Raw genomic sequence first — 24,504 nt, 5'->3', positions numbered from 1 at the left:
CCAAGTGTCAATGTGCCTACAGTCGTTTTCAAATTGATAGTACTTCCCCCAACCTGTATCCAGCCTTCTTTGTGCACATTGCCACCATCTGTGATCGGCTGGTATGTCAATTCCCAAATATTTAAAGGTATCGACATATTCAATGGGCTGCCCTTCAAAGCTGATAACCAGGGGATGTTTAGGTCGGGTGGTGCATACTGCCATCATTTTGGTTTTGGCAGTGTTAACTTGCAGCCCACTTTCCGTGCAAAAGACCTGTAGTACCTGTAATAGTTGATGCATGGAGTCAGGGTCATTAGCGAAAAGAACCACGTCATCTGCATATAGGAGCAATAGTATTGTCCATAGCCCAAGCTTGGGCTCTTGTATCCCTTCTTCTGCTGCAAATTCATTAATCAGTTCCTCTAGCTTGTCAATGCATATTCCAAACAGTGTGGGTGAAAGAGGGCAACCTTGTTTCACCCGCATATTACTTTGGAAGGCGGTTGACAGTCCATGTTCTTGCCTGAGTTTGCATGATACCTTCTCGTATATGCGAGAGATGCGTACCCTTGGTGCCAAAGGGACTTCGAGGTCTTGCATTCTTTTCCATAGGCCACCTCTCGGGACTGTATCAAATGCCTTCTTGAAATCTACAAAGCAACACAGAAGAGTTTCTCCTTTGAGCCTACTCTCATCCATGAGTACTCTTAATGTGACCAAGTAATCTGCAGTTCTATGTTCTTTACGGAAGCCTGCTTGGCCAATGACCCTCTTCTTGGCCTCTTCAGCCCAATTGCTGATTTTTGCCTCAAGCACTGTGCTAAAAAGTTTAGCTAGTGTGGAACTGACCATTATAGTCCGAAGAAAAAGGTCATGGGCAATATCTCTGATGAGGAAATGCTAGAGTATGTCACCAAGCTCTATAATAATGCCAATGCCAAAGAAATGGGAAATGAAACAATGTCATATGCTTCAGCCAGCCCTTTCACTTTTGAGGATGTTGAAGCAAGGTTGAAAAAGATGGCAAATGGCAAGGCCTCTGACCACATGCACATGTGTGCTGAACTCTTCAAATGGACAGAAGACAGGGCACGACAATGGCTATCCCACATACTGACAAACGCTTTACATCATGGCTTCCCTCCAGATTGGCAAGAGAATTGGGTTCAGCCTCTATTCAAAGGAGGAGACAAAAATTGAGTCGCCAATTACATGTCCTTAACCTGTTTCCACCCCTTTCTGGGATTCTTGATGAATGTAACCAAATCAGATTTTTCCCTTTCTAAAATGTAATTTCTTTTCTTCTTCCTCGTGAGGGCATTGTATTGCTTTTCCTTCTGTCTGTGAGGTTAATATCAGAAATATGTTTCAGCTCACTGCGTAGTTGCTTGCATTCATCATCATACCATTTCTTGTGGGGCAGCCCTTTATGTCTCTTCTTTCTGTCCTGGGAAATTTCTCCAAAAACCTGCGTTGCAGTGTCAAGGACAGCTTTTCTAAGCGCATGTGGGTGTTATTGCCATTGCATTCAGTTTTTGCATCTAGCATGATGGCATAGTCTTTCTGCTGGTCTTGATCTATACGGAAGCCTCTTGAAGTGGCTGCAAATTTCTGCACTTCTCTTTCAGTAACCATAATGGGAAATGGTCTGACTCAGGGTACTTCTCTCCTATCCTGAAAGTTTCTATATCATGCAGAGCATTGATATGGGCCAGGACATAATCAAGGACACTATGTCCCCCACTGGCAGAGGAGCATGTCATCTTGTTGGTTCTTGGAAAGCGTTGCATCCCATTCAAAATTGGCATATGCAGCCCATTCATCATACACCTAAGTGCTCTTCCTTGCGCATTTACAGTATCATCTTCTGATGTCCTGTGCCACAAGGTATCTATTTCAATTGCAGCTTCTTTGTCCAATTCATCGTGCATAATAGGTTGGAATTGCGACTATCCAATCTAGCATTGAGGTCTCCCATGACTATTGCCTTGCCAATGTCTTTCAGTTCTGCAATGTCTAGGCATAGTGATTCAAATGCATCACTTAAATCTATTCCATTCCGAGCATAGAAAGGGGACTCATGGTGAGGTATATAACATTCTGCCAAGAAGAGAGGGTAGTCACCAAATTCCAGTTTCAGCCATATAAACCTCTTGTGCTTATCAGCTCTGTACATGCTGATTTTGTCTGCTAAGTGTTCCTGGATCATGCATGCCACTCCTCCTTGGCCTCTCTTTCCAATTTGTTTTAACTTTTTGGTAGACTGTATATACTACATATCCCGGTATTTCTAGTATTTTGCAAAGGTCGCTTTCCCAAGTTTTTGTTGGTGCAGAGACGAGACACACGAGGAGAGAGCAAGCACACAAAGCTCAAAAATTGATACAGAAGATGTGACTAAAGTCACATCATATACATGGATAAGGTTGTGCTTGCTAAGCACACCCTGCAGGTCACATGGAAGTGTGCCTGCCAAGCTCGGGGGAAAAAAACCTCCACTAGTTGGAGTTAAAAAGTGCCCCGGGCCTGCACCTAAGGTGTCACCCTACACTCCCAACACATAGGTGCTAACAAACCCCCCTGGAGTGAAGTGGTGACAGTGTACAAGGCAAATGTGATATCAATCACCAAAAGGAAGTAAGTTCAGAAGCTTGCGAAAGCCTTCGAACTTCTCACGAGACAATGCTTTGGTGAATATATCTACCACATTGTCATGTGCAGGCACATAGATCATGCTGATTTCTGAGGCAGACAATCTCTCTCTCACATAATGATAATGAACCTCAATATGCTTTGTGCGAGCATGGAAGACGAGATTCTTCGCAAACTGCCAAAGCACTCTAACTGCCTGTAAAAATGGAGGTAGCAGACTCCTATCTCATACCCAAATCAGCAAATAATCACCCGAGCCAAACACACTCAACGGTGGTTGTGAAAGCTGCCCTGTACTCAGCTTCACAACTGGAAGTGGCCACGGAGGGTTGCTTCTTACTCAACCAAGAGATGCATGACTGCCCAAAGTAGAAGCAAAAACCTGAAGTGGACACTCTTGTGTCAAAGCATCCTGCCCAATCGGAGTCACAAAAAGCATGCAGCTGTGGATCAGCCCCCTTGGGAAAGAATAAACCAAGGTGCATAGTACCCTGCAAATAGCGGAACACCCGCTTAACAGCCGGCCAATGCTTGGTTCCTGGGCAATGCATGAATCTGCTCAATAAGGAGACCCCAAACTGAATATCTGGCCGTGTATTGCATAAATAAATCAAACAGCCCACAGCCTGCTGGTACAATGTCTGATCAAAAGCATCCCCAGAATCTTCAATGCTGAATTTCATCCCAGTCTCCACAGGAGTTGCAACTGGCTTGCAATCTTGGAAAGAGAACCGCTGAAGCAACTTCTGGATGTTCATCCCGCTGTATAAACTGAATGCCCAAATAAAAATGCAAAGGGCCCAGATCACTCATCTCAAATGAGGAATGTAATTCAGCCTTGAAGGCTGCAATATTTTGCTCATTGGGGCCTGTGAGCAGCATGTCATCAACATATAAAACAATGACCAAAAAAACATCCTGAGTCCTTTTAACATAGAGGGTACTCTCAGTTGGACTGTTGCTGAATCCCTGAGCAACCAAATATGTGTGTATCTTTTCATACCAAGCTCTAGGTGCCTGCTTAAGGCCGTACAGAGCTTTGCGAAGCCTGCACACCAAGTGTTCCTATCCATCCTGCACAAATCCACGAGGCTGTGTAACATAAACCTCCTCATGCAAGTCTCCATGTAGGAACGCTGTTTTGATGTCCAACTGATGTACTTGCCATCCATGATGGGCTGCCATGTGATCATGCATCTGATAGTGGTCATGCGAGAGGTAGGGGCAAAGGTTTCATCAAAATCAATACCCTTTTGCTGAGCATACCCTTTCGCAAGGAGTCTTGCTTTGAAGCGGTCTACTGAACCATCAGCCTTCCGCTTAATCTTGTAGACCCACTTAGTACCAATGGCCTTTTTGCCCGGAGGCAATTCAGTTAAGTGCCATGTTTCATTTTGCATGATAGAATCATATTCTGAATGCATGGCTGCCATCCAATTACTGTCCTCTGCAGCATCCTCAAATGTCAGAGGTTCTTCATCGCTGCATGTGCTCTGAAAGGCATAATCAGTAAACAACCCAGATGCATGATGAGATTTTGCACGAGTCCTCGCAGGTAAAGGAGTATGTAACCTGCTGTCCCGTAATGTTTCAATCAGCCACCTGGGCACCCGTTTGGATGACTGAATGGCTGTCCTTTCCTCATCAACTGCCTGGTCAATATTTGCCTCATCTATAGGCATATGTGGTTCAGCCACAATAGGCTGATTAGTTTCTGTACCGGCCTGCGTAACAGCATGGGGAATCAAACTGGAATGTTCTGAAAATGAGGGACCTTCAGTTGTCATGGGCAGCATTTGTTCAAACACATCCTTGGAGTAGACATCAGGCTGTTTTTGACAGGACAGCAATGGCTGAGTGGAATCCTCAGCAAAAATGACATCCTTGCTTGTAATAATCCTCCTGCTGGATGGATGATACAGCTAATACCCTTTGCTTTCAACACTATACCCCACGAAAATGCATTTGAGAGCCTTATCATCAAGTTTAGTACGATGTTGCTGAGGCCAAGCAACCAAATACTCAGAGATGAGCAACAGAAGGCTTCTTACCATGCCATGCCTCATACGGGGTGAGATTATGCAAGGCCTTTGTGGGACATCTGTTAAGTACATAATTTGCACACATGAGAGCTTCCATCCAGAACCTATTGGGCAAACCTTTGCCTTTGAGCATACATCTACCCATCTCCATTTCCGACCTGTTTTTCCTTTCAGCTAGCCCATTTTGCTCTGGGGTGTATGGAGTGGTACACTGATGGATGATGCCTCTCTCTGCAAGATATGCATGAAATTCCTTGGACATGTATTCTCCCCCTCTATCAGTGCGAAGTGTCCCCACTTTTTCTAAGGCATAATTCTCAACCTAAGTAATAAAATGTCTGAATTTTGTAAACACCTCTGACTTCTCCTTCAATGGGTAGAGCCACGTGAAACGAGAGAAATCATCAATGAAAGTGACAAAATACATATATCCCCCAATAGATGGAGTCCTCATAGGACCACAAACATCACTGTGTATAAGCTGTAATCTACGGACAGCTCTGACAGTCCCATCTTTGGGAATCGGTGTGCGATGCATCTTCCCCAAGATACATCCCTCGCATACATGGTGAGTCGGAGTATGTATGTGTGGCATCTCGGACACCATTTCATGGCTGTGTAAATGCAGCAAACTTCTGAAATTGAGATGGCCAAATCGAGCATGCCATAATTCAGCATTTGCTAACTGTGATGGGGTGGTGGTGAATAAAGCATCATGCAAAGCACTTTCATAGTGATCAAGTCTGTAAAGACCATGGCATAAAGTTCCAGAAGCCACAATTGTATCACCATCACTAATGTCATGTACGGTGCATCTGTCATCCAAAAACTTCACCATTAAGCCACCACGGGCAATGGCTGAAACTGAAGGCAAATTCTTTTTGATGCCAGGCACCCATAGCACATCAGAGAGTGTAAATGCACCACCATTTGCTGCGGTAAGTACAAGCCTCTTGCGACATTCATTAATGTAGTGTCCTGGCTTCCTGCAATAGTTGCACTTCCCCTTTTTCTTGGGTTTATCACCCTCTTTTTCATACTTGCCAGATGGCTGGCCTGCATCTTTCTTGGGCTTGCTGCCCCCCTGAAACGCAGCCTTACCTTTGCCTTTTTGGCTGGCAATAAACACCTGACCAGCCACACGCATCACGGTCCTATTATATCTGGACTGCTCCTCTTGCAAGAGTACAGAAACAAGCTCATCGAAGGTAATTGAATTGGGATTACCCTTCATCATAAGCTGCATAGTAGTGGACACATTCTGATACGTGTCGGGGATGGCCTGCAACACTGTAGAAACCAACGAGGCATCCGGAATAATCTCATCCACAAATGCTAATTGCTCCCGTAAATCCTTTACCTTCGTGAGATAATCATCCATGGAATCACCATCAAGCATATGAAGAGTCTCCAATTTCCTCTTCAAGTATGCCACACGGGCTTCATTCCTAACTTGGTACAACTTTGCCAAATTTTCCCAAGCTGCCCTTGCTGTTTTGCATGACCGGATGTGAGGAATAATGCTTCTTTTAACAGATAATGCAATCAAGGCATGTGCATTGGCATCTCGGTCATCCCATCGACTCTGCTCTGGAGTAGGTGATTGTGATATCTCTGTAATCCGAGATGACTCACCCTCTGAACTAGGTGAAGGAGCATTTGTTGGTGCATGTGGACGCAATTGAGTGCCATCCACAATGCCCCAAAAACCTTTGTCCACAAGCACATGTTGCATCATGTACGACCAGAGAGGATAGTTGGTCCCATCCAATTTATCTTCTGCAAAGAGCAATCCAAAAACATCCCTTTCTGCCATTGCAATCGCACAGAATTTTCCCAATTTCTTCAAGAAATTGTACTGCAAAACTGAAAGCCCCAAATTTCAAGCTTGAAATTGCAACCAGAAAGGGGCAATAGCACAGAAAGCCCCAAAATTTGCAATTTCAACAGAAAGCCCCAAATGTTTGGACTAAATCTGCAGATCTGTCTGCAAGATTGCAAGCAGAACCAAAAAACCCCAAATTTCTGAAGTAGATTCTGCAATTTGATTGCAATGTCTGCAACAAACAAAATGCCCCAAATGTGCTCCGAAAAACTAAGCCAAACAATGGCTGACTGCAAAATGTGCCTGCCAAAGATCACCTGCAAGAAAGAACTTGTGCGCAGATACAACCTGTACGGCCAGGTGATGTACAGACACTCAACGATGTACGGATGCTGGTACGGGCAACGCACGTAAGCTGGTACGGCGCTGCTGCAGGTACATTACGGGTAGGTACGATAGGTACAAGCAGTACGACAACGGGTACGACTAGTATGTACGACGATGACGCAGGTTTGAGCAAATTCGTCAAGTATGACATGTACGACAGAGTACGAGCAGGTACGGACGAGTGGCGCAAGTCCAATACGAAAATGACGCAAAAGGTACGACGAACGTACGGACGACGACCTGTTTGCAGATACCCCATACGGCGAACTGATTGCAGATACACTGGTACGACGTCAGCGCAGCTAGCGAAATGTGCAGGGTACAAATTCCGTACATTCGTACGGACTGTACGGACAGTCTTTTGATGTACGGACTGAATGTAGCAGCAGGAGCTTGGGCCGGAGGCAAGAGCTCAACGAGGCTCTGATACCATTTGTTGGTGCAGAGACGAGACACACGAGGAGAGAGCAAGCACACAAAGCTCAAAAATTGATACAGAAGATGTGACTAAAGTCACATCATATACATGGATAAGGTTGTGCTTGCTAAGCACACCCTGCAGGTCACATGGAAGTGTGCCTGCCAAGCTCGGGGGAAAAAAACCTCCACTAGTTGGAGTTAAAAAGTGCCCCGGGCCTACACCTAAGGTGTCACCCTACACTCCCAACACATAGGTGCTAACAGTTTTCCCCAAGAAAACTATATCTGCTCCCTGTATGAATGCATTAATACTGACTCCCTTATTCCAAGGGAAACCTCTACAATTCCAAAACATCACTTGTAATGACGTGTATGTCCCATGGGTCTCGTACCCCTATTTGGCATCCTGGTTGCTTTCTTGAGTAGGGGACATCTTGCCTTGTCTCATTTGTCTTTCTGCATATTGCTTTCTTCTGGCTTCTTGCTGTTTCGGGGTGCGATCTTCGCTGATATAATAGGGGGAACCTTTGAGATAAATCTTGCTACTGTCAAGACTGATAGCCCTCTTCCTGGCATCCATCACAGTGCATACAATGGCTCTCTTGTTGGGCATGCCCTCTTGCATCGTCCCAACCTGATGGGCTCCATAGACTGCCACATCTAAGAGAGAGAGAGAGAGAATAGAATAGAATAGAATGTTGTATTATCGTCCTCTGGGGGCCGAAAAACGACCCATGGGACCTCATCTGATCAGAGAAGATACAAAAAAGGAAGTCTCTGTCCTCCAGAGAGAGACAGAGAGAGAGAGAGAGAGAGAGAGAGTACGCAGCACGTAGGAGGAAGGAGGTAGTAGATAGGATTAGATATCACATCAAAAAAGTGCATAGTAGGGGGTGGATGGAGACTTATACAGTCCCTCCACATTTTCCACCTAAAGGACCTCTAACTTGGCCCCCTTTTATCCCTTCATTACACAGGTTGGTTCGCTGGCTCCTCAGCCCCTATAAAAGGCATCGTGTTTTGATTTCGCCTATTGCTGGCTGGTGGTTTGCCAAAAATTAGAACGTGGGTTCTATGAACCCTTGGGTAGTCTAGGGTTAGGCATTGGGTGAAAGGCTGGTTGCCCTTTTTAGGCCCTTTAGGTACCTTTTATAAGTTGGTGCTTGGTGCCAAAGGGTGTGCCTATTCTAAGGGGTATGACCCTTGGAATAGGTGTACCTTTTCATGAAGGGGTGTATCCCTATTTTAAAGAGGGGTGTCCCAACAGGAAAAGGTGTGTCTTTTTCATGATGGGGTGTGCCCCTTGGCTGAGTCGTCAAAAACTCTTCATTAAAGGTGCGTTTAAAGGTGAAAAAGGTGTGTCCCTTGGTTTTGGGACAGCCCAAGCACATCAAAAGACACGATTTTTGTCATGTCCATTCACATCAACTAGTGATATGAGGAAGATGGAGAGGCCACTTATGACTTAGGTGGGGTTGCCGCTAAAAAATTTTCCGCTCATTCTCTCCATCTCTTCCATGCACAACCTGCGTGGATCTCCTTCTAGCGGAAGTAGAGGTATCAGATAGGCGCTAGAAGGTTCGGGGATTTCCTACAGGAAGCCTGCTCATAAAGCCATCCATTTCACTTTTTCAGTTCAAAAGGCCATTTTTACGCGAGATTTCATTCTAACACCTTTAATGGCATGTGACATGATCCTCGAGATTCAGTGGTTCCGTGAACATGTACCGACGCCTAATTGGCGGCAGGACACCTTCACTATTGTGGCAGGTTTACTTGAGCCAAGTGTGATACGCGGTGATCAAAGCATACCAAGGATTCTATTAATCTCTCATATCCAAGCAAGTCGCGCCGCCTGCAAGGGTGCCATGTGTGCACTTGTTTATGTCCAGTGCCAAATTACGACAGTTCAAATTGCTCCTCCAATGGGGCGAATTCTCCAAGAGTTCCAAGACACCATGTTACAGGATGATCTGCCGCCCCAGCTACCTCCCAACAGACTGGAAGACCATCGCATTGATCTACTTCCAGACTCGTCACCTCCAAGTAACTTCCCGTACCTACTTTCCAAGTCTATAGAGGGGGAGTTAGAGCAGCAATTGTCTCAATTACTGCGAGCAGGGTTTATCGGACCTTCTTCTTCGCCATTCGCTGCACCCATTCTTTTTGTGGCAAAGAAGGATAAGTCCACACGATTATGTGTCGACTACAGATGGCCGAGACGTCAGTAGAGGCGTGGGTCATTCTGAAGGATCTGTACGAGATAGACAACACATCCCAGATCTTGCTTCTTCAACATCAGCTCTACAACCTTGATATGGACCTTGATATGGATGAGGGAGATTCGGTACATGACCACTTGACGAAGGTCAAGGTGGTGAGGGATCAACTGTCATCAATTGGTCAAAAGGTGGACTCGTGCCATTTGGCCTTGATGGTACTAAGGAGGCTACCTCGGACTTTCAAAAGCTTTGTTACAATTGTGACAATAGGACAGAGGACCAAACCTCTGACTTTTGAGTTTAGTCCATGCTACAAGAAGAAGCTAGGGAGAAGCTCTACAACAACGACAAAAATGAAAAGGCAATGCTCGCGAAGGATTACGCTGGCAAAGGAAAGGGCAAGCCTAAGGGTGGCAAGTCCAAGAAAGACGACTCTGATGACGAGGACACTTCCAAGAGGAAGTAGAAGAAAAAGTGCTTCTATTGTGACAAGCCAGGTCATTTTCCGAAGGACTGCAGAAAGAAGAAGACAGATCGGAAAAATACGGAGGAGTCCGACTCAAATTCAGAGAGTGATACAAATGCCAAAGCAAATGTGGCACTGCTCTTGATGAAAAGACAAATCAAACGGGGTTGACACAGCAACTCCGAGAGATTCAAACTTCACTCTCACTTTTGACTAGCACTGTTCAAGCGCTCACGCATGTGGATGCTTTGGCTTCAGTGTTAGGTCCGAATATCACTCCAGATCCTTTTCCCAGAGATCAGAAGTCTCGTACCAAGGAGGTGGTTGACACTTGGTTGCACAAGTGGCAAGTACACTTCCAGTTTCACCCTTACCCAGATGACAAGAAAATGCAGCTTGCAGCAAGGTATATGTCAAGGAAGGCTTTATTGTGGTGGAAGGAACTCCGACCCAAGCCCGCAACATGAATAAGGTTTGAAGAGGTCTTCAGGAAAGAGTTTTTGAAGGAGGAAGATTACGATATCGTAGGCAAGCTCAAAGCCCTCGATATGTCCAAGCTGAATTTGACTTTTGAGGTTTATCTTCAGAGGTTTCGGAATTTGCAGACCAGAGCTACAAAGATGGATCTAGTGACCTTGTTAGGTTTCTTTGTGGATGGTTTACCTGACTCGTACAAGCTTCAGATTAAGAAGAACAAGTGTACCACTTTGCAAGAGGCCATGAATTATGCACGCATCTACGATGATACCATAGCCAACGCAAAGGGAACCACCATTGCCGACATGAGTGGAAAGAACAAGAGGAAGTTCGTCCTTTTATGCTTATGTATGGGTTTCAACCTAAGTCACCAGTTATGGTTGGGTTAAAGGGAATCCAAAATGATGCTGCCAAGACATTCTTGCAAGACATGCAAGAAATGTTGTAGTTTGCCACGGAGTCTATTATAAGTGCCCAAGATCGGGACAGATTTTATGCTAATAGACATCTCTCACCTAGAGAGTTCTTTGAAGGAACGATGGTATATTTGCGTATTCCCAAGGAATCCAAGAGCCTAAGTACTGGTTTGGTTCCGAAGTTATCCCCCAGATATAGTGCTCCATTCAAGGTTATTAAAAGAATTGGACCAATTGCATATAGACTAGAATTGCCTCCTGATGTTAAAGTACATCCAGTATTTCATGTCAATAGACTGAAAGAGTTACTAGGTGCGGATGATCAACTTGTTTCTCCTCAAGAAATAATAGAAGTTACAGATTTGTCTTTTATTCCACACGAGCCTGAGTGTATTCTTGAATTTCGTGAAAGATAGATTCGTAATAGAACTATCATGGAATACAAGATCAAGTGGAAGGATCATGTTGAGGAGGATGCAACATGGGAGACATTACAGAACCTCTAGAGGACATTCATGGGTTTTTTAGCGAACTCAGGAGTGAGTTCTTAGAGGAGGGGAAGTATGTCATGTGCACGGATTGATATCTGACGTGTACTAGGTACACAAGACTAGCTCACATAGCCTGGGGAGGCTTAGGGCTAGGCAGGCTTGATTCTCGGGTTGAGTGGCAAGGGTACGAACCAGTTAGAGGTCTTCACTATTTTTGGCAATTGGGCCCGAGTCTATATAAGGGGCCCAGAGGTTCAGTTCTCGGAGAGCCGAAGGGAGCAAGTCTCGTTCCCAGGTGCTAGGTCTAATCCTGGATTGAGTCGCGGAAGCGCGCCTGCATCATAGCATAGCCCAAGCCCAGCAGCAGATCCCAGGCTTCACAGCGCCACCTGGTGGTTGTTGGAAAGGTCACCTCCCCATCTGTAAGCCCCCATATGAGGAGAGCATGGGGGGTTTGAACCTAGGGTTTGAGGGAGTGCCACACGGGCAGCATCTTGGCTGCCATGTGGGTGCTAGTCAGACAACAAAGAGTGAATTACCTGGAGACATCAGCATGGCTGCATCAGAAGACACCTTTGTGAAAGGGAGATGGCGGGGACAGGATGTCTTGGACGAAAACATATTATTTTGGTGGTTTCTCTATCTGGTTGGTTCATTGTCTATTGATGACTCTGCACATCTATTCTATGCACATAAGTTGAAGAAGTTTGTGATTCCACACCCCACACCACATTGTGTGAGCTCCTGGGCTATTCTATCAGTCTTACGCTGTGCGTACCCTCTATTGGGTCATTTCTAACAATGGTATGGGGCACCATGCTGGTTAGGATCTGGTTGGGAGTTCGTGCCAGTAGCTCAGCTCGTGGCTCGGAGGGAACATCTCCTAATTCAGGATTGTATCCCGTAGATGTCGTGGTTGGGTGGTGAGCAGCCTACTGTTCTTGTGTTTGCTTGCAGATCAGAGGTTTCAGGAGTGTTGGGGTCGTATCAGGATGAGTGAGCAGTGAGGACATGGATGGCCCCTATTTATAGGGCTGGAAGGCTGAGCCAACCTGCCGCCCAAACTACCCTATTGTTCTCCAATGGGTACCAATGAACAAGGACTGATCTGCCTAACTTAACCTAAGGTTGAGAGACTAACTTACGTAGCTTGTGCCTGACTGTCCCTGGACAAGGGCTCACAAAGGGGTCACAGCATACGACAAAATCTCCTATTAGAGAACCATAACGCACTTGTCGATGTAGCCAGTGTGTCAGTGCACCCAAGTGCAAGGGTGCATGTGACACATGGAGAGGAAGGGAGGGAAAGAGTCCCGCAACCCACCAAAAATTCTTTTCCTGAGAAGCTCAACTTTATTCCGTACAACAGTAAGCGAGAACCTTTAGTGTTGACTTTGTAACTCAATCAGTTTGAAAGTTATTTTTCAAGTGTGCCGTGTCATGACGAGGAAAATGGCCATTATGTTAATTATAGACATTAGAACATTATTACAATAATGCGCCACTTAATATGTGTTAGTATTTATAATGGAAACCGACCAATATTGTTGTGGCAGGTAATCCTTTGAGTAAATAGGGCCTATATGTCACATGCACAAGTGACGGCAGCATGATGGGCGATCTGAACCCCCGCCCGCAAATCAAAACAAGGAAGCATTATCTGCTGACGAAAATTGAATTTATGAGGCCCAAAAGGTCGAATCTGCAATCAAAACTATAAATCTCTCCCAACCATAGTTGCAATGAAACGCGTTTTTTATTTTTTAAAACGTTGCCAAACGTTTGGAAATAAAAGGCCCTAAGGTCAATTTTTGGCCCTATTTTTCATCAAAACAATCGAAGAAGCTGTCGCCATCACCGTTTGTTGGAAAACACCTTCCCAGACTCACTTCTGAGTGTATGAACATATCAGATTGCTGACATGTTTTCCTCTATGCTCCTCACTGTTCTGGGTGCCATTAGTGCCTGAAATCATGCATTTTAGGTCCCAGGCATGTATACTTATATAGTAGGCATATAATTTTTGGTAAAACAAGCACCCGGGGAAAATTTTGAATCGAAAGACGTTTGAAAAATTTTCCAAACGCTTGCAAATGTTTTCCAAACGTCTGGCAACTATGCTCCCCACCTGAAATTTGGGGTTGCGAGACAAGGGGTTTCTCATAAATTTTCTCTCTTTGGACAAGGAACAAGGTGATTCCCCCTTAAAACCCTTAAACCGTGAGGAAAAGGGACCCCCCTCCCCCCTGTTCTCCCTAAGGAGAAGATGGATTGGAACAAGGTTTTAAGGGGGTGACCCACCATCCAAGTACCCCCTATAACAGTGTGTAGAGCTCTGTTCCACTCAAAATAAGCAGCCCAAATGGAGTGTACCAGTTTACAGCGTAAAACAAGGAAGAAGAGCCCAAAAGAGAGGGAAAAGAGCTCATGTTAGGTTGTTTTTCGGCACAAACAGAACCGGAGTTGAATAAGTACCACCAACTCTATAACACTTGACTTTTGCTGTAAAATAAACCTATATTCTGAAATTACAGCAAGTAGTTTCCTCTCTTTTATAAGTAAAAGGAAAGAATGGAAGGGGAAGGGAGATTTAATAATAAACTTGTCCTTTTTCCTCCACTACCAGAAGAAGCTAGGGATAGAACACCAACCTCCTCCTAAAGAGAGATTAGGTGAGAGTTACACGCATCTTGAGTATGATAACCCACGAATAAAATTACCTTCATCTTTCCAATCAAGAACCCCTTGATAGGGAGTTCTCCTTTAGAAATGAAAGGAGAAATGAGTCCACCCAAGAGCAAGGCGATGAGTTTACACCTTTAACTCAAAATCCTACACACATGGATTATAATCCAAGTGCAAGAAAAAAAGGAGTCTCACGTTGATAAGCTCATTTTTAAGCTTAACAATATGATTGAACAGCCCATTATGACAAGATTAGGGACTAAGAGATTTCTAAATTTTGGGGATGAAGATTTTGAGTACCCCTTTGAAGAGAGGCAAGTTCCAACCATGAGAGAGAATTGAGTTCGCCAAATTATGATGGAGCAAGGGGGGCTGAGAAAATCCTCAATTGGATTCACCATTTTGAACTGTACTTTGCCATCGTAAGTTTCCCACAATGTTTCATTTTCATGGACAGATTGGTGGTCAAAAGGTCCTTATCCTGACAGATTCGGGGAGTTTGGAGGACATCATTTCCACCAAAGCAGCTAAGCAGGCACAATTGACTCTCACGTAGACAGATACCATTGCCTTGAGTGGCACGTTTCCAGGACAACAAGTGAAGAGCAACTTAGAAGTCACCTCAGCCACTCTAAAGATATCAAGTAGTAGATAGTCGACCACTCAGGGTCACACCTACTCAAGCAGTGGATATCATCTTGGGGACATGATGGTGGCACCAGTTTGAAGTCCGACCAGATTATCAGAACTAGGGTTGGATGTCAAGATCCTAGGCCATGGGTCCAAGTTCATTTCTTGGCATAGGCCCATCAAGACATAGTACTACAGCAGGACCAGGATGCTGTAGTAATCGAGTCTTCCTCCGTCCCTATCACCAATACGCACTGAGTAGCATCGCATTGAGTATCTTCCTGGGTCATTACCTCGCAGCAAGTATCCTTACTAGAAGTTAGTGAAGAGTGTGGGATTCAGTTCCATCAGATCACGATGCATGAGCCAGGTATACGGATATTGCAGAAGTCCTTTAAACAGGTTATTTCGGCCTGGACATGGCCTAGAACAGGGCGAAAATGCTAGGGCTGAAAGGCGCCTGGATTGGGCAGGCCTTGGGCCTGCATCAGCCCCAATTTGGGGCAGAAATGGGCCTGGACCACTGGCTGTGTGCCACGTGGCCAAGCAGCTGGGGGTAGACCTGGTTGGGCTGGTCAAAGCCAGCCAACCACAGTCAGCTGGATAGACCAGAGCAGTCGGTTGGTAGGAATTGCTTGGTTGGCCAATAAGACCTAGGTGGGTTGGTTGGTTTGGGGGGCTTCCATGTAGGAATAGGATTGGTCACCTCCCCACTTGTGGCCCCATATGAGGAGTGCATGGGGGGGGTGGACCATAAAATAGGATTACGCATGGGGCTGCCACATGGGCAGCACATGGGCTGTCACGTGTGCAGCAAAGAGAGAGGAGAGATGTCACAGGGCTGTCCACGGATGGAGAGGACAAGCATGTGCAGGGAAACCTCAGAATGGACTGGCTGAAGCTCTTCCAGGACCTGGAACAGGGCTGAGCAGAGATGGAATGCAGCAAGTTATGAAGGCCTTTGGGCCTGAGAATGAGGCTGGATTATGGGCAGAAATGCCTGGGCTAGTGGCAGCCACCCACGTGACCAGGCAGGGCTAGAAAAAGGCCTGCAACAAGTGGCCAAGAGGGGATTTATAGGCTGCTGGAAAGGGGTCAGAGGAGGCCTATTTGAGTCGACCAGGAAGAAGCTGCTGGGTCAGTTTATTTGGCAGGGCCTTGTGCCATATAGAAGGGGGCACTTATGCCCCCATTCATCATCACTCGGAGCAGGGTAAGGACAGCAAACAGGAGCAACAAAGGGGCAGCCTTGGGCCTCCATTCAGGAGGAGAAGGTGACCCAGAAGAAGTTGCAGACTGAGCTAGAGTGGCGCCCACCTAAGCTGGTATCCAGACAGTAAGGTGGAAGAGATCCTTTGGACAGAGAGTCTCTGCATTTTCCTGGCTTGTGTATTTGTGCTGTACATTTTTGCCAAAGTATCCCATGCCTCCTTTGGCGTACTTGCATCCTGAATATGCACAATCATAGAATCTGAAATACTGATAGACAGCCAGTTCATAACTTTTCTGGCTCTCTCATGCCATCCTTTAAATGCCTGCATTTCCTGTTGATTGGGAACATTAGGAAGAACTGGTTCTTCTTCATTTCCTGTAATGAACTCCCAATAGCCTTTTCCCATAAGGAAATTCGTCATTCTAAACTTCCATGCTTGGAAGTTGTTCTTGTCAATGACAATCTGTGAAAGAGAATCAGGCGCCATTACAGAACACTGCAAAATATTATGTCACTGTAAAAAACACAGCTTCTGCCTCACAAGGGCAAATCTGCACGCAGGCTCAGAGATCTGTTGGTAAACTGAAAGGAAAGCATGGAGTGAACACAAACTGAGAATTCTTGCTTATGGAATGAAGAAAGGTGAGGTCCTTAAGTAGGCACCTCTTACATGATCACTAACATCACTGATGACCTCTGAGCTCCACAATCATCTCCTCAATCTACTCCTAGATTCTCTCAATCATCCTATGTGGCTTCTACCACCACCTAACAGTGCTTATGGGCACCTAACTGTGCCTCTAGCACACACACATAGAAACCAAGGTGTGCCTGGGGCATACACCTTGAGATATCCCATCATATCCCCCCTCAAGGGAATGCCTCAGGCTATGTCAAGGATACATCTAGTCTCATAGTTTCTCATGCCATCTCATGGTGGTCAAGGATAAATCTATGGCTAGGTTCGCAAGGGGTTCCCAAGGGAGTGAAGTAAATAAAAGGGATACAAAAGACCTTCCAATGGTTATCTCCCCTGCATGTACATGCATACAATGTCTGCAGGAGGTACCATGGAGCAAAAAACACATACACATGGCCTACATCATATGGTGACCAGAGGTGTTTACAAAACACAATAGTTTATTTCATTCATTTTGGAGGACTATCCAGGCTGAGTACCTTGACTCAACAAAAAAAAGAGAGATCTGGAGCATACATGGAGATGATTCAAAAAGCATAATCTTCATAGGAAAAAGCATAATCTTCATAGGATGCCTCATCTTGTGGAGGCACATCAACTGAAAGTAGATTCGCAGTTTCTGACTTTGAAGTTGCTTCCTTTTTTGCTCTACAAAACTTTTCATGATGATTGTTTTTGCCACAGTGTTTGCATGGATTGATCTTGAAGCAGTCTCTTGAGAGGTGATTAGTCTTCCCACAATGATTGCAAGGTGAAAACTTGCCCTTCTAGATTTTTATGGCATAGGCTGTGTCATTGCCTTTCCGGAGTTTCATGTGCCTTTCTTCTTCTTGAAGAGCAGAGATAAGACCTTCAAGATTAGGATTAGGAAGATTTTTCAAAGTGGTAACAACATGATCATAATCTTCAAGCATACTCTTGAGCAACACTGCCATTGCATCATCTGTAGTGATAGGAGAGTTGATAGAAGCAAGTTGAGTCATGAGACTCCGCATGTAATTGACATGGGTAGCCAAAGGAGTGCCACTAACCATCTTCAATTCAAAGAAAGCAATCTTGAGTGACAATTTTGAGATGTGAGAGCTAGCACCAAAAATAATGTCAAGCTTCTACCAAGCTTCTGAAGAAGACTCTAAGTCAGAGATGTGATGAATATAGTCATCTCCTAAGGCAAGAGCAATGATGCCATAGGCTTTCTCCTCTCTAGCAGGATCTCTTGCTGAGTGTGTCGGAGCTGAGGATTCTCCAACATTGGAGGCTGTTGAAGAAGAAGTTGAAGCCGGTTTGACAAGCCCCCAGAGGTTTTCCCTCATCAATGCAAATTTAACCTTCATCTGCCATGTGTGAAAGCCCTTACCATTGAACTTATCCATATTCAAGATGGTAGCCATGAGAGGGTCTAACCCAGAATGGGTAGTGTCTACCCTCTTACAAGGTTAGAAAGAGTTGAAGAGCTTCAAAATACAAGCATTTAGAGTAGCAAAGGCTTGCAACCAAAATCCATACTACAAATCAATGATGTTTTCACTTGCATGCTTCATAGAGGTGACTAAATGAAAGTATTCCAAGCAAATCCAGGTATAGCAACTTAAAAGAAAGTTGTAGCCACAGTTGTACTGATGCTTTTCAAAACTTTAAAAACTCAGAAATGCCAAAGTAGCATCTAATGTAGCATCACACTCACAACCTTGTCAAAACTGTCCAAAACAGAGGCTTGAACTTGGAGGGCTTGTATCTCACTCTTCAAAGCAAAGAAAAGAGGGCTTTCTGAAGCAAAAGAAAGCTCATATACCAGAGAAGATCCATCACAGAGGTTGGGTGAAATGGCGCGCGATATTGCCTGGGGGAGTAGCTGCAGGCTGAACCTGTGTTTTGACGTTTGCTCCTTCGTTACTGAACCAAATGGGCTGCAAAGTGACTCAAAATGTTCGTCTTGAGGTCGCCCATCTACTCCTAAGAGGGCTCGAGCAATGGTGCAGCAGGCAGGGAGTATTTTGCAACAGAAGAATGACGAAAAAATGCACTGTTTGGAGAATGGCAGCCAGCAGAGACGTTTTTTTTTCAATTGCTTGCAGGTGGAAGTTCGCCCAAACGAGGGGTATCTCCAGCAGGAAGGGCTTGGAGAATGGCGGAGAACTGAGGGAGAACAAGCTTTAGCAAGATTTGGGAAGAAAGGAAAGAAATGGTGAAGATGAAGAAGAAGAAGATGATGTGGCACAAGTGGGCTGAGGGAGGATCAAAGTGCTCTGATACCATGTTGGTAAACTGAAAGGAAAGCATGGAGTGAACACAAACTGAGAATTCTTGCTTATGGAATGAAGAAAGGTGAGGTCCTTAAGTAGGCACCTCTTACATGATCACTGACATCACTGATGACCTCTGAGCTCCACAATCATCTCCTCAATCTGCTCCTACATTCTCTCAATCATCCTATGTGGCTTCTACCACCACCTAACAGTGCTTATGGGCACCTAACTGTGCCTCTAGCACACACACATAGAAACCAAGGTGTGCCTGGGGCATACACCTTGAGATATCCCATCAAGATCTACAGGTGCCAGGCATCTAGTAGGAGGACCTTTTGGTATTGTATTGTGTTCAGTTTTGGATGGACAAAAATATATAAGTGTTGCTTCTATATTTGTCTTTGAGCACAGTTTATTTGCTGGCTTGCACTCACATTAATTGTTGTGAAGTACACACATGTTGATAAAGCTTGATTCCATAGTGCAACTCTTCCGCATGTAATTCCTAAGCCCATCTTTCATTTTCTAACATGGTAAAGCTTGAAGGCAAGGACCTTGCTGAAGGACGACCTTGATTCATTGCTCGGTGGAATTAGCTTCGGTATTTGAAGGATTGTACCCAAGCAGGAGACTCAGGTTGAGCCAGGCGCCTGAAGGATTGTACCCAAGTGGGAGGCTCAGGTTCAAATAGGTGTTCAACACTCCAAACTCCTTCTCTCTTTCCGTTCATTCTCATGGCCAATAAATATCAGATCCCAAATTTTGGTGAGACAAGATGGTAAGGCTGTTGCTGGGAATGCTCAAATGGCGTCACCAAAATTCGGGATCTGATATCTAGACCAGGATGTTTGGCAAGGCTGTTGCTGCAATGCTCTAGTAGTTTTATGACTACGATGACTGCACAGCATAGGGTGGAGCTGGTGACTTTCAAGGAGTTGGTTCCATTGCTGCAGCAGCAAGAAGCTCGGGAAAAGAAGTACGATGGTACGAACAAGGATGACAAGGCCCTGATAGCTCACGATAGGAGCAAAGGCAAGGGCAAAGGGTAAGCCTGGCAAAGGCAAGCCCAAACGTGACGATGGAGCGGACTCTTCAAAAGAAGACTACAAGAAGAAGAGGAAGAAAGAGAAGAAGTGCTTGTATTGCGATGAGCTAGGACATTTTGTGAAAGATTGCAAAAAGAAGAAGGCTGATCAAAGGAAGAAGAGTGCCAACTCAGAGTCACAGGAGTCAGCTCCGTTGGTGACAAAGGAACTTTTCTTGGTGGCAACTCCAAGTGCTAATGTTACAATAGTATGCTTGGCTCTCAATGCTTGCTAGGATGGAGGGTGAAAACCTTTCAAACAGGTACAAGAGGAGCTTTTTTTACTACGGCACTTGGAGCCTTCTCTTGGTTGGTGGGTCTTGTTGGCATGGGTAGCTCTACGGAGCTGGTCCTTTCAGGTGATACTAATGATGAAGACTTCTAAAGGAGGACAAGAGTACTACAGTACCTTGGTGGTCTCAGGGTAGAGGAGTTCACTAAGAGCTTGTGTCTAGAGGCTCCTAGAGTAATTTCAGGGTTTCTAGAAGTATGTTGTGATTCATGCAGGTTGCATAGCGGGTTGAAACAGACCCAAATGACTTGGTGCTTTTCCGGGTCTGGTTGGTTGTCTCATTCAGAGGGGGACAACTTGGTGTACCCAGAGATTGTACCTGAGTTGGATGGTGTGCCAAACATGTACGTGACGAGAAATGATAGTGCCAATGGAGGATGGTACTCTGGTTGTTCCTATGTACTGGCTTGGTTCTTGAGCTGCCAGGAGCTGGACATTCAGATTGTAACCATGAGAGGGGTGTTGAAAATTAGGGTCCATTGTCCCAATTGCAAGCCCCAAATGAAGAGAGCAACGGGGCATGATACCAAGGTAGATTGGGGGGGCATATGTGAACATCAGATCTGGATGCCAGTCAAAGTGGAAGGAAAATCCACCTAGCTGCCACATGGACAGCACATGGGCTGCCATGTGGGCAGCAAGCTCAACAAGCATGTGCAGGAATCAGGGCTGCCATGTGCGCAGTACAATAAAGAGTATCCCTGTGTTGGAAATACAGTGGTCACCTCCCCATTTGAAAGCCCCCAAATGAGGAGAGCATGGGGGAGGTGGACCTAGGGTTAGGGTTGCCACATCGGCATCTGATTGAATGCCATGTGGAGGGCATGTGGGCAACACACAAAGAGAGAAAAACAAAGAGAGGGGGCTGCCACATGGGCAGCACCTCACAGAGCAAGGTACCTGGCTGTCTGGGCAGATCTGCATCAGCGCAATGACATCAGCAAGGGTACAGAGATGCCACTTAGCCTGGCAGTGGCTGTACGGAGGTACATGAGGCCTGGCAGAAGGTGGGATACCAGAGGCTGATAGACAATTGGCTGTAGAAGAGCATGGAGCTCCTCTGGGCTGACATATGCCCTGGATAGATGCAGGACCAGCAGGGTAAAACATGGTACAAAAGGCCATAAAGAGAGGGCTGAAGGGGGCAGGCCCTTGCCCTTAAATAGGGCCTGATTGGGCTGGTTGGGGCCAGCCAACCAGGTCGGCTGGTTACAGGCCAGCAGGTCAGTTTTGGGGCAGACAAACTAGGCCTACTTGGGCCCTCATATCACATCACTTGGAGCAGCGAATACACAGCAGACAGGAGCAGAAGAAGGGGCAGCCTTGGGCCTGTACTCAGAAGGTGAAGGTGACCCTAAAGGAGCTGCAGACTGAGCTAGAGTGGCAGCCAACCTAGGCTGAGTTTCCGGACAGCAAGGTGGAAGAGATCCTTTGGACAGAGAGTCTACATACACTCAGTGGAGCTCGCGGGCTCAGAGATCTAGAGGTGCCAGGCATATAGTAGGAGAACCTTTTGGTATTGTATCTTGTCCAGTTTGTGGACGGATGGAAATAGATAAGAGTTGCTTTTGAGCACAGTCTATCTGCTAGTCTGCACACAAATGAATGGTTTGTGAAGTACACACATGTTGATGAAGCGTGATTCCATAGTGAAACACTTCAGCGTGTAATTGTCTTCCGCTGCAAGATACCCTCTGGGGGGATTTCATTTTCTAACACCCTGGCTGTTATCAGGAGCTGCAACAAGCAGAGGAGGGTCGTGAGCTGTACGGAGCAGATTTGATGGGCAGAACAGAGGCGTGAAGGTCTGGGCTGCCACACAGCACTGATAAACCACCTCTGGGAAGCTGTCGCAGGTTGAAGCGGTGCTAGAAGGCTGCTGCAGACTCTGGTACACTGCATAGGGCCTGGAAGAGGCCTGGATGAAGTCCCTCAGATGCAGGCTGGTTGCAAGGCTGCATGGGACCAGAAGAGACGGGAGAAAGGGCTGCAATTTGCAGACCCACACCCTGGCTGGTTGGTTGGCTGACTGTTCAGTCAAAGTCAGCCAGACTGTGGGGGTCAGCCCCTTATGTATAGGCCCCAGCCTTCGGGTCAAATTATCGATTCAGTCAAGGGTTTGTGCCTCGTTTCAGGCTGTCCAGTAGTTCAGCAGGGAGGTCAACACACACAGGAGGTGATCCAGAGATTGTGCAGCAGTCAGCAGCAGCAAGAAAGGTCACCAGGAAATCACAAGTGAAGATTGGAAGCTGTCCTCACCTTTGGATGCAGTTCATGGTGCATCCCTACATCCAGTAGGGTAGCACAGCTGCACAAGTTTGTGGGAGGAAGTTGTCCAAGGAGTCAGCACTACCACCAGGTCACTGAAGCTCACTGAGGAGCACACAACCAATGAGATTGCAAGGATGGAACTAGGTGCAAAGTGTGTGCTAACCACAAAGCATCCAGGGCAGCAGATTGCAGCTTGTCTTGACTCAGATTTTGCAATAAATTCTGAGGGATTTGTGAACTACCCTCCCATTGTCTCTCTCTTGAGTTTGGCGTCTTGTGAGTTTTATCTACACTGATGGCATGGCAGCCGGCCTTGCTAACTCAGTAGGACACGTGGCACATGTTGCCATATGCCGTGAAGTGTCGTAGTTGCTACTGTAATCCATGAATGGCTCGCTTAACTGTCGACAATAAAGTCACGCAGAACAGTAATAATAGTGAGTCATCCGGACTGAGTGGGGAGCACCGTTAAAACCAATATATAAGTAAAATATAGTCTAGGAATAAAAGAGTAGGAGACCTTCTGGAGACCTAGTCTCCCTATGCCAACAATGAACATGAAAAGAAACACCAATAAACGACAAGTTAAAATGCAAATGCGAAGCGGAAAAAGCCGCTCAGAAAAGTATGAAGTAGATCATACGAGAATTTTCGAAATGCTTCGATCTCAGGCAATGGCAATGGCACCACCAATGGCAGTCTTTCCAGTGCAACTGCTGCAATTATTCTTTCCTCCTGCGCCTGTTTATCAGCTGTCGTAGGTGCTTCCTTCTTAGCTTTCGTGGCCTCCTTTTCATCTTTGTTCTCCTTGCTCATTGCCTGTGCTTCCTTCTGATCTTTCGTCTCCTTGCTCTTCATCTGTACTTCCTTCTGATCTTTTGTTTCCTTGCTCTTGGAGGTGGTTCCCAAGGTTCTTTGGCTCAGCAAGTGTTGATCTGCAGTGGCTATCCATGGTAGCACAATTCGCTGCTGAAAGAGTGACAAATTGCGGCCAACTTTCAGCATTATATCGATTCCTTGTGCGCGTCAATGTGCCCAAAACATTCTAGCAGGATCAACTCAAGGGTTCCAACTCCTAACCCCTTTCGATTGTTGGTAATTCAGATATTCAAGGGATTCTTAACAAGTTGAAATCATCACTGGTTTTCCATAAGAATAGTTGTGGCAGATGTTAGACTAGGTGAGGGCATTGACGTGGTCATGCTGATGTTCATATTGGCATGCGGCCAACCAACTCTTGTTTCTTCTTGGGCACTAGTTGTTTGGTCCGACGCTTTGAAAGATGCCATCATGGGTGTGTTCGCACACATCGTTTTGGGTTGCTTCGGGTGTTGTTGGGCTTCTTATCGTGGTTGTGCAATGTGTTGTAGGCGCTCTGGAGGATCATGAAGTGATGTTGCTTGTCTTAGGTTATGTTTCTTGGAAGGAGTAAGTGCGTGCTGATAGTATTGTTTCGTCTTTGATGTTCATCCAAATGTGGTCTAGAGTTGATTGGTATATTGTTGTTGGATGGTTGATTATTTGCGCACAAGAATTTTTTGAGAGGCTGTTTGCCAATGTGTCCAATCTACTTAACAGTTCAGCCAGTGGATGTTGATGTCTTCAAGTATGATTGTTGGGCTATGGGATCAACGGCAGCGAGGATATTTTGCAAACTTTCGATGAATCGTTCTATGCTTGTCTTCGGCGATTTGTAGCCTGCCAGTATGTGCAAGGTGTTGTGCGTCTCATTGCGCAAGGTTTCGTATATCAGCTCGACATCATTTTGGGTAGTCCAAGCAAGCTATCAAAAACATGTTGGTTGTGCTTCTCTTTTTGTGTGTTTGTGTAGAAGAGATGAGGAACACTTGTGCAGAAACTGGCTGACGCAAGAAGGTGTCGTTCAAGTATAGTATGTCGGCATCATGGCACTCTCCGATCCTAATTCTACTCAGAGTTTGTATGAACTTCTGATCTTTTTGCCGCATTATCATTCTTAGTTCGTAGCATCAAATTTTGTCTTC

At 45.7% G+C, this 24,504-nt stretch overlaps 1 protein-coding gene across 2 annotated transcripts in view; it reads right to left on the bottom strand.

Annotated features, from left to right (window-relative positions):
* The window catches only part of DECOY (decoy), a 36,707-nt gene extending 13,032 nt beyond the window's left edge, over window positions 1-23,675 (bottom strand). The window contains exon 1 of one of the 2 annotated variants that reach the window (XM_087399776.1): window positions 23,145-23,675. In XM_087399776.1, coding sequence (XP_087255902.1) covers window positions 23,145-23,506 — 362 coding nt within the window. In that variant the 5' untranslated portion in view covers window positions 23,507-23,675. The remainder of the gene's footprint in view (window positions 1-23,144) is intronic. The other variant, XM_087399775.1, reaches the window with a different exon arrangement.
* Window positions 23,676-24,504: the final 829 nt, after the last annotated feature.

Source organism: Dipteris shenzhenensis, chromosome 28, assembly GCF_047967505.1.
Source record: "Dipteris shenzhenensis isolate YYH24624 ecotype China chromosome 28, Dip_SZ_1.0, whole genome shotgun sequence".
NCBI lineage: Eukaryota > Viridiplantae > Streptophyta > Polypodiopsida > Gleicheniales > Dipteridaceae > Dipteris > Dipteris shenzhenensis.
This window is presented reverse-complemented; position numbering and strand designations above follow the sequence as displayed.